The 14,582-nt window shown below is 37.7% G+C and overlaps 1 protein-coding gene across 2 annotated transcripts in view; it reads left to right on the top strand.

Annotated features, from left to right (window-relative positions):
- The window catches only part of GRID1 (glutamate ionotropic receptor delta type subunit 1), a 319,319-nt gene that overhangs the window by 253,252 nt on the left and 51,485 nt on the right, over positions 1–14,582 (top strand). For both annotated transcript variants that reach the window (XM_053450619.1, XM_053450620.1), the window contains exon 8: positions 677–796. In XM_053450619.1, coding sequence (XP_053306594.1) covers positions 677–796 — 120 coding nt within the window. The remainder of the gene's footprint in view (positions 1–676; positions 797–14,582) is intronic.

Raw genomic sequence — 14,582 nt, 5'->3', positions numbered from 1 at the left:
TTAGGGCCAAAAGAGTGACTATCCTTTCTAAAAAGGTTTCGGTTATATATACATATATAAATATATAGGGCAATTCCATTTTTTAAGCATTTTTAAAATATATGATATTATCTGATTATACCGCCCGAGAAAGAGGTAAATTTATTATTATTTCCTATCTTTTGGAGATAAATAATCACAGTTACGGTATATTTAGGCATTTAATTGGTGTTGAAATCCTATAATCAGAGATATCTTGGCTTGGGCGCCCCCTAGCCCTGACCTAAGGTAACGCACCAGTCTCCCCCTTGTCCTACCTCCATGGCCACCATCGAGAGTATCTCAGGTCACTATGGATGCCATGCCGGTCACTCTTTAGTCTATATGGGCCAGTATAAGGGCCGGTTACGAGGAAGATCTTGCTGCCCCATTGGAACTGCAAAATTCCCATGACAACTCAGGAGTCAAGCTTGAATAAGTGCTATTTTCCACAGTCAGATACTATTTCTCCTTGGAATATCTGTTTATTCGCATTTCTATTAATGCCCGCGCTGCAAAATACCCTCTTAAATTGTCCGGTTACAACAATAAACACAAAAGAGAAAGTGTTAAAAGATAAGATTATGTGGAGAGTAATAATTGCATTTCAATAAACCGGCGAAATCGAATTTTTTTTTTTTTAATCCTATTTCATCAGGGTCGGATAACAGGATTAACCGGGATTATGGAGTTTAGAGAAGATGGAGCTAACCCTCATGTGCAGTTTGAGATTCTTGGAACGAGCTACAGTGAAACATTTGGCAAAGATGTTCGAAGGGTAAACACTTTCTTTCTTATTGTTCCATTTAAGCGATATTTCTTAACCCAACGTTATATATATATCCGTGCTGAAGAGGGATAACCAAGAGCTAAATCTAAACCTGTGTCATATTTTAATTTATTTAATCATTGAATTATTAAAAGTTAATGCGTATCCAGTACAGTACTTGAAATAAAGGAATGACTGCAGGAGTCAGCCTGGCCAGCAGGTGGCAGCATTTAGCAACTGTGTCTCCTTATAGATCGCTGTCCTGTAAATCTATCTTGTGCTGTAATCTTTTTGGTTTTGGCAATACAGAGGGCTGGTTCTTGTTTTTTGCAGCCACTTGTTCATGAAACTGGTAATGAGAATTGGACGATGCGTGTTTTGCAGTAAATATTCAGGGGAAAATGGTTGACATTTCTTCCGGATTCATAAAAATAGAGTATACCCCGGCATGGCTTCTCTGGGGCACATAGAGGAGTTTGACATGGACAATCCATTCTTCTTTCAGTCATATACTGGCGGGCTAGGTTTTTTTTCTTGGAATCGAATGCTAGCCAGCAGCTGCGTTGTTGAGCGTCTATGGTTCTAAGACTTCCGATATTGTCCGTAATGGCTCATTTGAATAAATGCTCTGCTTCGAAATCATTTTGTACCAACCCCATCTGAAACGGTGAGACGGTTCCACTTCAACAGATGTAATCAGCAACCAAGAGAAAGTATTGCAGTATGCATTGTAGAGCTGCGTAGCTCGTCAGAAAATTGCAATTTCGGTAGCAGTTTAGAATCCTTGTTAAGAGAAAGGTTTGTGTGTGGAATACGTAATGAGACACAGCAACTCAAGCTACTGGCCAAACAAAACTTTTACCATTAAGCAGAAGATGTGTCTCCATATGAGACATGCATCGGGGCATCTGGTACATTTAGATCATCTTGGACAAACCTAGCGAAAAACAGAATTTAATGGGACAAAACCGATGGAGAAATAGGTTCCACGCCATAGAGGTGGGTAAAATGGTGAGCCTTATTTCCAAAATAATGCCATTAATGGGAAATAGAAGATCACACACCTTTAAAGGGACAATCCAGCCATTGAATGCACTTTATTAAATATAATAGCTGAGCGGTCTCTTTAAATTTCCATCGACCCCCCCCCCGTACGAGTGCATGGGGGGATTCTGTTATGGGGACAATGGCAATCATTTCTAAAGTAGGACATAGAAAGTGAATGTTCTCCATGAGGGACATCTGTGAACAGCCTGTATGAAAGCTGTAGTCAAAGGTATGTTGGTGGCCAAAAACGGGCCAAGAAGCAGAGAAATGGGTGCCAAGTCCACATGACATGACCCGCCAAAGTCCATAGTTACAATTACATATAGATTGTGATGGCCTTTATAAGGACAAATGATCTTTTTCGCTTTTGATTCATTCACTAAGTTGTCCCGCCATACAAATCCTTGGGAACGTGTTTAGTACTCATGGGTTGCCTAATACCGTTTAAGGGGCACAATTGATCTCATCATAATTCAAGACGTTTCTGATTCTGAATACAAAAGACTCCCTAAAGAGAATCATCAATGGAAATTGAGGTTGAGGTTGAGGTTCGAGCACAAGTTTTAGTCCTACGGAACTACTTATAAGCCGCCAGCTAAAAACTTGTTTGGATTGTCTACATTCTGAATTAAGTTATAGGAAGAGTCTATGGTAATGGAGACAAATGGGTGCCTGTAAAAGTTCTTGTAGCGACATGACCTGTGTCAATCAAAGTCCAGCTTTCTGACGGCAGTATATTGAGGAGACATATCGATCAAATCCGAGATTGGAACAAATGCGTTTGATACTGTCCCAGTAGGCACTGGGTCTCCTATTGTTCCTGATGATTGTAAACCAGTGACAATTCCCCTACAGCTCTTCTTGAGCCATCATCTTCCATTTCATCTGACATAGTGCAGGGCAAGTTAACAAGCCCGAATGATGTTTCAATAAGATCACTCTGACCGCAAAGCTGAATGGGGCAGTCCAAGTTCCGAGTTATGGTAAAGACTTTGTGATGTAGAGGGAAGAAGTGTTCTATATTGACTGCTAAACACAAAGCCAGCCTGGCCAGCAGGTGGCAGCATTTAGTAACTGTGTCTACTGCATGTATCTATACTAACCTTAGACCTATCTTGAGTTGGTTACATTTCTGGTTTTTATAAGCTGAAAAGTGAGTTCTTGTTCCACAAAGTCATTTACTTTACATGTAATATTCTAATATATAAAATAAGAAAATTATTACATTTTTAGGATAACGTTTTGATTAAAATAGAAGTAACATTATGTAAAAAAAAATAATAAAGTACCATAGTATGTGCTCTAAATTCCATTAATTTAGCGTTAGAGAATGTACGTCCTTAGTTTGCATTATATAGGTTAAAACCAGATGCGTGTGTAGGGACAGATGTTTGGGTGGGGGGAAGTGTTATAGCCACAAGCTGTTAGACATTAAATTCAGCATTAGAATTTAAATTTGAATTGGGCTGAATTTTACACAACACAATGTTCGAAGGAAAATAGTTTATCCGCAGTATCGCATTTCCTTTAAGTCCTTTTACTACTAAAACAGTAATTTGGTTAAAAGCAAACAAAACTTTGATTAGTCAAAAAAGGATATAATCTTAAACTGGCAGCGCCAAGACAAACTTTCCTCTGTAGTAAGTAAGTTTATCCAGGAGGGGGAGCTGGAGGGTTTGGGATTTCCAGGCCTCCGGGGCAATGGTTCAATCCGCAGAGTGTTCTTTGGCTCTCCACCTTTCTAATAAAATGTGGTGCACCATGTCCCTGTATGCAGCTAGCCTCACTTCACGTTCCTGACCAAGATCCATCAAGGGCGACCTAAAGGCTCACCAAGGGCCATTTAAAAAGTAACCCCGTAACCCGAATAGAGATGGATAAAAACATTTCCAACCTCAAAAGTTTCTTTCGCTGTTTGTATCATGAGTGTTGTTACTTTTTTAATGACGCAGAACATAGAGGACTATGTATGGTAGTATAGGAATTAATATTTATTTAGTGCTTGTTGATCCAAGGAGAAATCTGATAACAAGGAATGGGAAATGGGTTAAGCTTGATGGATGCAAGTGTGCGAACGTCATGTGGACCCCCTTGTTTCCATGAAAGATACTATGGAAATAGGTGGTAACTCCACCTAGAACTCATTAATGGAAGGTTGATCATCCTTCTTCTCAGTGCTGTTTTGTTTTCCACCTTGTGGAATGTCCAGTAATTCATCAATTTGAAAGATGGCGGAAGAGGAACTTCTTTTTTTTTGCCCAATGTGGGTGGTGGCATGGCTAAGCTTTGCGAAGATCTTTTAGATGGCCCCTTTAGAGTTTACTTTTAAGTAGATAACTAATTTTAACAGATGAATTAACTATGTGGTCTAATCATTTAAACACAGATGGACCACACCAAAAAATGGATATTCTAATAACGAGGGAGACCATGATAAGAACTTAGAGAAGAGCGATCTGTGTTTCAAAGACGGATTGTTCTTCAAGGTGAGGAACACTTGATGAAGACGCAGAATGGAGCAGATCTATCTGTTTTGAAATCTTCATAAAGGTCTTGGGAAGCTTAAATCCCACATAATGATTTCACCTAATGGATCTCTCAAAATATTTCCGGCCAAGGACACTGTCATTAGCTGCAGAGCTGTGGGCTGGAGGCCACGCATGGGTCAAGCCGATCAGAAGCAAAGCTGCAGAATCAGTACTTTTCTGCTACTCATTACCAGGATGAGTGAGTTATAAAAAAAAGAATACTTTCGGAATTATAAACTTATATCAATGTGCGCTCCCCATGAGCGAACATATCAATTAAAGAGTGAAAAGGATAAGTTGTCAAAAGAAAATAATATCGAGAGTAATAAGTAGGTCATACTTATAATTATACCGTGTGGTTTTCCTGTCTAAGATCTATTCTGGTTTTCGGTTTAGATCTGGTTTAGAAAATTCATTAAATCGCTTCCCTTTAAAAGTATTGAAGAGCACAATTCTAGAATAAATATCCCTGGGAATCCACCAACTTTTAAACTTGAATTATTATTTTTAATTATTATTATTATTATTTATTATTATTTTTTTTATTTTTTTTTTATTATTTTTTTTAATTATAATTTTTCTACATTTTTAAATTGTTTTTTATAGCGAACTACAGAATATGGTACAAAATTTGCATTAAAATGGGAAAACTAAAAGTCTGCACTTTAAATTTAGTTTTATGAAAGCAGCTTTAGTTTTCGATTAGTTTTATACCTTATAGCGTTTGTACTTTTACCTACTAAATAGTGGAAAAGATCAGGATTCAGCAATATATCAGGCTGCTTGGTAAATTGCAATGAGTGGAACTAATGAGAAAATGCGGAATCAAATATAGCAGAGTATTGAGTTAATTAGTTAGGTTAATGGACGCCAAATACGATTCAATTAAACTAATGTGGGATAATGCTCTGCGAGCTAAAGCTTAAAAAGAAGTAGAGAAGTGGAAAAAATTATGTTGGAGGACCATAACTGGGAAATCAACCAAAAATAATTCCTTTTTGAACTGTCATGAGAAGTTCTAAGGGCAACCAGGAACATCTGTCAATAAATACCAACGTCTATGGTCCACATGCCGGGAAATGGTAGTGCCAGCTCTTGGTTTTGAGGTAGCCTAGGCATGATACTTAAAGGACCCTATCGCTAAAGTAAGTGATGGAAATAATAGTTAGATGTAAACTAAGGAACCCAACCAACCAACGTTCATGAAGTTCCCACCATGGAAGAGCTACTCTTCACCGGTTTCCAGATGTGGATGAAAGTTCTCACCTTGTGACGTTAAATTTGAATAATCGTGGGGAACCCATGTCCAACCCCTTCACCATGCTCTGAAGGGTCCCCATAGACGAATGGAAGCCTTAACCTTCTACTACATCTGTGTATATGGTGGCACCTTTGTGTCCACCAAAATATTATTAGCTAGGCCTTTTCCAACAAAGACATAACTCTACCCACCATGACTTGCTCTTCGTAAGGTCTCATTTACAGCCGTACCATATTTGTGGGTCTAGACTCCCTGCAGGGGCGAAAGAGTCAACCGTTTCATTGTCAACCACATATGGGATCCGTGGTTACCAAAGAGCAACCAGGAGGTAAATCATGGATGTGGTTGCATTCAAGAGTCTCCTATCTGGCATTTTTTTCTCATTTCTGTCCCTGTTTCCCTTTCTCCCTTTGTTTTCCTTTGTCTCTTTCTCCCTTTCTCTCTTGCTCTCTTTCTTGCTTGCTTTCTCGCTCTCTTTCTCTCTCTCTCACTCTCTTTCTCACTCTCTTTCACTCTTTTCCTTTTGCTTCTAGTTTTCTCTTTCCCCTTTTCTTTCTCTTTTTCTCATTTGTGGCTTTCCTTTTTTCACTCCTTTCCTTTTTTTTCAGCCTCTAGAAACACATTTTATGAGAAAACAAATAAACTATTTTAACAATGTTCCCTTTTAATAAAAAAAAAGCTGCAGATACAGCCATACAACATCGGTAACAATAAGTAGATGATTTTCTCCTGAAATATTTACCACTCAGATGCAAAGAAAAAAAAAAAGAATTTATAAATATTTGACGTTCCACATTATTTTTTTATGTCTGTACACATTAGGACTGAAAGCCTTAAATTCTAATAATCCACTTGGAATACAAAATCATTATTTAATCAGAAACAAGACGCTGGTATGTTTTAATATTTGCGTTAAATTGATATTGCGCATGTAATATTCATCCTGAATGTTCTTTTTCAAGGACCATAACAAGGTTCAAGAGAAATATTAACCCCTTAATGACAAAGGCCGTACATGTACGGGCTCAAAATGCATTGTTTTCAAAGGGTTTAGGGACCGCCCATTGTCCTTAAGGGGTTAATAGCGGTGACTCTCCCTTTATATCTTAAACACAATGCTATTTAAATTCAATCCATGTACGTACACATACACACGCTTTCTCTGTCTACTTGCAGTTACCACATTCTGCCAGTAGTTGCATGTAAAGCCAACTAGTGGCAGAATGTGGTAACTGCAAGTAGACAATATATTAAAATAATATAATATAGGGGTTTTGTGGAATGGAGAGGAGGGTAGTACAGAGGGGCAAAGATTGCCCTTATTTGAGAAGTAGCACTTTCGGCCTCATGTAAACTTCCAAGGAAAAGAATGTTTCCGCACAAAGAGTGACCTTTTGCTGAGATAATTACGTTGTTTTGGGCTAGAACCACCCACATACATCATTAGACTGACGTGAGACACTCCACGTGGAGAGGGTAGGCTTATAATGTGTTAAATGTAAACGGTATAACGATTACAATTCCAGTTTTAATTGGCACGTCTTCTGTTTTATAAATTAAATCATTAAGGTTGGTCGGAATTATCCGTCGTTGAAGTCCAACATTGCGAGGCCAGACAAAGGCGTTATGAATTAGAATTTTCGTCCAAAAATACAGATGGAGTATTACGAGCCTACATGTCCCAAGAATCTCATCACACGGAATAAACCCGTATGAGGACGGTGTTTTTTCCGGCTGAAATATTGAATCAAATACACCTTTCGAGGCCAAAAATATAATTGTGGCCCATTCTAGATGTCTTTTTAGGATTACAATGTAACTTAACTCCTTCGTGACAAAGGGGGTTCTACACAAAGGGTTTCCTTCTTGGGGAAAAAAAATGAATAAAATGAAAAATAGTAATGAAAATAAAAAAAAACTTTTACATAAAATTAAAAAAATATAGGACCACAGAGATGTGACTATTCCATCTTTGGGGAGGGTACTTGGAAAGACCCCAAGGGATTAGTAAAATGGAGAAAAGTTTCCTCAGCATCTGCTAGCCCTCCTAGGAGATGTGATTTTTTTTTTTTTAAACAAAACTTTATTGCCCACTCTATGACACGCGCTTGCTGCCAGGTTGAGTGACACTCCGGGGGGAAACAGCTGAGGGTACATTTGAGGGTTACCAGATGTAACCCTTGATTGACCACCATACATATAAAGGTCATGTAAACATTTAACAGCATTTCTGAGAGATTACAAAAGAAATACTCTGTTTTTATGTACAAAATATCTCAAGAGGAAGAAGGCCGGAAAAAAAATAAAGTGCTCTAATCTATTTTCCGCATTTAAAGGATAAAAAAGGTATGATGATGACTACGCATCTGATGTTTGCTGCCTGGTCTTGGCATCTCTGTTTACTTACGTACTTGACTGTGCCGGAAATAAAGTGCAGGAGTCGTATAGATTTTACCAGAGGAAAAAAAAAAAACATTCTTTTTTTTTCTCACAAGTATGTTTTTCGTAGTTTCTAAGATAAATTAATGAAACCGATGAGAAAAATATGTCTATGCTATATTTCATATTGATTTTTTCCCAATGGTTTAATGCCGGTTTAAAATGAATTTCCAGCGTCGTTGACTGTAATTACCGACCATGAGATGGTCCTGGTTGGATATACTGGTATTTTTTTATTTGCTTTGATGATAAGTCCATCGGATAATTGCTATCTTGGAGGGTTATGTTCCATGGTCAATATTTTTATAGAACGGGAGGGAATCAGATGGGAGAGTCGGCTAAAGTAAGTCTTCTAAAGAGCTTATCAGTGTCCTACACCTCCAATGCAAGGTTCTAATCTAAAACTAAATTGGTTCGCTCAATGATGGCCATACTTGGGATGATTAGTTGGAACTTAAAGGCCACGTTACAGTTTTATACTGATGCCGGTGGCTGGACGCGACGTGCTGCTGGAGAGACAGTATGGGTAAGTATGTGGCCCAACTGACCTACCTGGAACCTGCCCAGTTTGCCAGATGGCTAGACCCGACCTGCACTCAATGGTTATCTACATATATTGTATTATGGACAGCTATAAAAAAAACAACTATGGGACCTCTGTGTCTTGCTGTGGATGACTGCATATCTAAGGACCTTAAATGAGGAAGCAGCAGAAGGTTGTAATGACCAACGTTGGTGGCTTCACCAACTAGCACGTGCCAGGATATTGAAAAACGCTTCTTCGGGACCTTTCCTCTTGCTAGTGCCGCATAGAAGCCAAGAAGAGTGGGAAAGTGGTTGAAGACCACCAGTTATATGATGGTGGAAAGCGAGAAGTAGCAAGGAGGTTCTTCTTGAGAGGCTCTTGTTGGGGGTGGAAAGCTCTACTTTGTAGACATTGTTTGAATTTTCCCACATACACATTAGGCATCAGATCTGTAAATCACACGGAAGTAAAGATGAGTGTGGAAACTGGCTGTTATATGTTGGTGGAAAACTTGGTGGGGACGAGGCTTTTCCGGTGGGAAGGGCTACTTTACACCCACTTTGAGAGTTGGGCAAATCTTTGGTACATATACTTTAGGACTATACACTGTGACAAACGATGTTATATGGAAGCTAAAGTTGAGCTCTTCAATGCTAACGGCCATGTATCGTAACACTTAAAACAGATGATAAATGTGAGTCGGTGCCTTCAAGTTGATCATTTCATCAGTTCACAGAGCTTTTTACGCATCAGATGAATATATAACGAGCTGGTAATTGCTCATTTACATAGATATCAAACACAGCCCATGCAAATATCACCGCAATTAATGCTTTGTTAGGTGTTTTAATGGCTAGCATAACTATTTACTGTTTATTAGTTTCAAAGACGCAGGAGCACTGATTTTCTATTTGCAGTCGATGGTTTTTTTTGTAAAGTATCTAGAGAATATGGCTTTGTGCAAAATAAATGATAAAGGTAGAGCGAGTCAGATCCAAGTGAGGTCAATACAAATTTGATTGATAAAAGGAGTAAAAAAACCAAATCTACTTTCAATATACGCTCAACGTTTGGCACTATGAAGGTACCCGCCACTTACCCGCCATCTAAATATCGAGAAAACTAAATAACGATGATAATTTAGCAACGATGAGCTTTTTATGTCGGGAGTCATTCCACATATCCATTTGAGGTAGTGTGGGGGGTATCAGTGACGGGTGAGAGGTAGTGTGGTGGTTGTCTCAATGACAAGGAAGTTCTAGCAGCTAAGGTGGTGCGGCTTCTCTGAAGATCTTTCTTGAATGTTGGGAGGGAGGGTGAATGCTGGGGGTTCGGTGGAAGTCAGTTCCAGAGATATGGGGCAGCCCGAGTGAAATCTTGTAGAAGGGAAAAAGAAGAGGTGATCATCGAGGAGAAGAGCCTTAGCCCATGGGAAGAACGTAAGGATCGAGTAGGAGAGTATTTGCTGAAATGTATGGAGGAACAGTGTTCTTACCATCCCTAGCTCTTCCTTAGTGTAGAAATGTCTTTTGCCATCTTTACCAACACAAAATGCTTAAAGGAACAGATGAATGACCCACACAGCCTCACCATTCATAATGGATAATAAAATACTTAGCAAGTACACTCCTTCCCGACTGTCAAGCTAGGTCCCGCTGAGGAGCCCCACTGTCTAGCAGTGGGAATCATTGGCTAGATGGGGAGATTCTCTAGCCAGGCTCCTACATGGCCACCTTGCAACATGGTGAAGTTGTGCATTCAGCTTCACCACCTCACAAGGGATAAGGAAGGTGCCCTTGACCATTCAATAGCTCCAACACCCCTAGAGCTCTGCCACCAATGGCGGTGTCCGATGAGGCACCTGAGATGACGTGATATGTATTTTTTTACTTCAAAATACTTGAAAATGCTGTGGTTTTATGCCCCATCTGCTCCTTGCTATTCCCACCACCTCTGACTTGTTGAAGGAGACAATCACTGGCAGGAAAGGGACTGGACCCGAGGAAACAAGCTAATCCATGGAGAGATGACATGCATTAAAGCACATATGAGGATCTGAGGGTCCCTTTAAATATTCCAGCAGCACAGTTCTATTTACTTTTTGTAAGAAGGGAATGGGTTCATAAGTAAAATGTTTCTGGTTGTTTGCGAAGGACGGAGAAGAACACACTTTCAAAACTACTTCAAAATAGAAATCAATACCTTAGTTAGCCTAAAGGGCTTTTAATAGCATACACCTACAATTAGAGCCAAGCTAACAAGTCCAATTTTCTTCATCTGAAAAAGGTATTCATTAATAGTTTGAGACTTTTCCATCTTTCATGAAACTTCCTGTTGGAGCATCGATGCTTCTGCAAGTAATTTTATTGTTACTTTAAGTGGAACTCTCACTGCTTGTGGTAAACAATAGAAATCCTCTGTCTTAGTCCCTCAGCTGGACAGTCTGGCTAATGAAGGTCCAATTGGTTGACGCAAGAGGAGGCCCCTGCCGGCGACCAATAGAGTAGCTCTTATGGACCTTTAACTCCTGTTCCCTGCCCAGGAGGAGCTCCCTGCCGAAGACTGATAGAGTCGCTCGTACAGACCTTGAACTCTTGGAGCGGGCCCAGGCGAAGTTTCGCCATCAGGAGTTAAAGGTCCATGCGATTGACTTTATTGGTCGCCGGCAGGGAGCTCCTCTGCTCCTACTTCCTACAGTTATATTACTGTATACAGCACTGGGAGTTATTACTGTATACAGCACTGGGGTCTAGGAGAAAGATATTTTTTTCCATGGCTGGTTCTGGTGCTCTGGATGTTGTGTGTGGAGCTTCTCGTATACAGAGCAGCTCAAACAGACAAAGCTTTTTACGACAGAGGAGCCATTAATTTTAGAGCGCATTGTACCCCATTCACAGGGGGATGACACCGCGGCTGCTACCAATGTCACGGTGAGGAAAGATTCACAATGACGATATAATCTTTACCTTTGTAGTTGAGATAAGGAGACCTGTATAATCCCAAGTGCTGAAACCTCTGACTCGAAGACAGATCTGTTCATATTCCGTAGCATTTCCAGGAAGGGAAATGAACAAATGCTCCTTTTATTCCCCAGGCACCATCATTTTCAGAACATTTAAAAACATATTCTTTAGCAACTCTATCATAATTCTTATTTATATTATTGGTTTAATAATAAAAATAAAAATGTTTAAAGTAATAATAATAATAATAATAATGAAATTGTTGAATAATAATAATAATTGTTAATATTATTCCTTATGTAACCTAAATTTCAGAATTTTTAAACAAAATAATAAAATGACATTTAGAACCCTGTGCTTTACGTACCAAACTCTATATAAATATATATATATATATATTTATATAATACATATTATATTATACATATTATATATATTATACATATATAATAATGGATATTAAAATTATAATTTTATAAATAAAACTAATAATATTAATAATAATTCATGTAACTTTTATCACTCCTTAGGTATCATACATTTAAGAATTTCTAAACAAAATAGTAAAATACACTTAAAACCCTATGCTTTATGTACAAAACTCTAGCATAATAATAAATAATAACTATCTAATAATAATAGTAATAATAATAATTAATGTAATTGTTATTACGCCTTAGATATCATACATTTCTGATTTTCTAAACAAAATAGTAAAATACATTTGGAACCCTATGCTTTATGTACAAAACTCTTGCATAATAATAATAATAATAATAATAATAATAAAAATAATAATAATAATAATAATAAAAATAATAATAAAATATTATTAGTAATAGTAGCAGTAGTAGTAGTAGTAGTAGTAGTGTTATGTATAAAATTATTATTTAAATACGCATTGTTATATATTTACTTTGTTATTATTATGCTGTATGTCCTTTATATTTTCTCATAATGTTTTTTAAAAAAGAGCTCTAACCTCTACCTATTTTGCACACCTGCTCCCATGTTATGATAAATTATAGCTGTAGGCAAAAAAATGGCCAAAATGCTGTCTTTTTCTTCCAGTACAGTCCTTTATTAGATTTCATTTTTCTTCTTTATTCCCCGTCACTTTCGATAATAGGATGTTTGTCCAGTGTCAGGTAAAAATAGATAAGGAAGGGAAATTTGTCCTAGAAAATAGTGATATGAATGAATACCTGCAGGAGAATAGGGTAGCTTCAGACAGGGAAGATTAACCTCTTCACACCTCGCAGACAAGATAATCTGATCTATGTGTACTTTCACATTTTTATATACTTTTCCATAAAAGATGTTGTGTTTGGTCACCAATAGGTTTTAGAAAAAAATTCATTAATATACAGAAATAAGATCTCATTATTGTTGATCCAAAACTGAAACTGAATTTTTTTTTATATATATATATATATATATATATGATTAGTATTGAAAAAATACAAAGTTGTTGAAAATACAAAAAATTTAATTTAAAAAAAATGTGTTTTTTATTATTACTGTTTCTCGGTAAAATGTGGTCATTTATAACATTGACAATTGGCTAACGGATGTATAATGGATTGCAAGCTTTCAAGACTATCTAGGTGTCTTCTTCAGGTATATTATACATTTAGGTTTCTTCCTCAGGGATATTGGGCATCTAGGTGTCTTCTAAAGGATATTAGTTATCGAGGTCTCTTCTTCAAGGATCTTAGGTATCTAGGTCTCTTCTTCAAGGATATTAGGTTTCTAGGTCTCTTCTTCAAGGATATTAGGTTTCTAGGTCTCTTCTTCAAGGATATTAGGTTTCTAGGTCTCTTCTTCAAGGGTCTTAGGTATCTAGGTCTCTTCTTCAAGGATCTTAGGTATCTAGGTCTCTTCTTCAAGGATCTTAGGTATCTAGGTCTCTTCTTCAAGGATATTAGGTTTCTAGGTCTCTTCTTCAAGGGTCTTAGGTATCTAGGTCTCTTCTTCAAGGATATTAGGTATCATATGCCTGAAGAAGAGGCCTAGATAGTCTGGAAAGCCAATAAAGGCATAATCTTTACCAAGTTTTCCTTCTCTCTTTCTATGGCTAACACAGTACAACCCTATACTTTTGTCATCATTGACAATAGCAGAGCATATAGAACTGTTTTATGGGTCAACAACAAGTGCTTGGATTGGTCTTAAACACTTATGGTGATATCAATATTGAAACGGGGTGTTCTCCATCCAAGTGGCCCCTGATAATAAGGGGGGGGGGTATCTTGTGCACGTCTCCAGCCAAAATATCCAAACCTTTTCAAAAAATAGAGATGTTTTGGATGCAAGATGAGTATTTGCTCCTTGGTTCCTTTAAAGAACTTGGAGACCTTTGTTGAGTCTACTTTTCCATGTTCTGGCAACAACGACTTTAGTTTGTCTTCATTAAAAATAGATAAATTTCTAAGATGGGCAGGTGTGAGGTCTGGAAAAATACATAATTAGACCAGTTCAGGGGTTCTAGATATGATAATAATTTGATGAAGTCAAAGGTGGCCAACTATAGCGTGTGGAGATTAGGACAATCCCTGAAAAAATAATTTTGACACTTTTATCCATGGTAAAGTGTACACAACCACCCCAATGGGGTAAATACGTTTTCACGGCATTTCTAAAAGAAAATGACCAAATGACAAGGGTCATTCTACCACTTTTATTCTACCGCTTGTCTAAGGTGTCTTCATTTGGTCACCATCCATCGATTTGACTAGCTACGTACACCAGAGTTGAAGTCTACATCAAGATCTCGATAGATTCACTGAACATGTAAGGATCAAAGATGAAAACAAGAAGAAAATGACTTAAAAATATAAAAATGTTTCATAAAGATAGAGAAAGGATATTTCAGATGAGTTCCTGCCTTTACTGAGGCAATACGGTGTAAGGGTGAATGATGGGAGATCTATGAAATGATCTTTCTGAATACTGTAGGTAGAGGCTGACAACATAAGGTAATTAAATCCTTCAGATATCAAAAATTGGTATGTAATAATCCCGTACCAAC

Source organism: Spea bombifrons, chromosome 11 (assembly GCF_027358695.1).
Source record: "Spea bombifrons isolate aSpeBom1 chromosome 11, aSpeBom1.2.pri, whole genome shotgun sequence".
In the NCBI taxonomy this organism is placed as follows: domain Eukaryota; kingdom Metazoa; phylum Chordata; class Amphibia; order Anura; family Pelobatidae; genus Spea; species Spea bombifrons.
The sequence above is the reverse complement of the archived record's forward strand: the minus strand, read 5'-3'. Positions and strand labels throughout refer to the sequence as shown.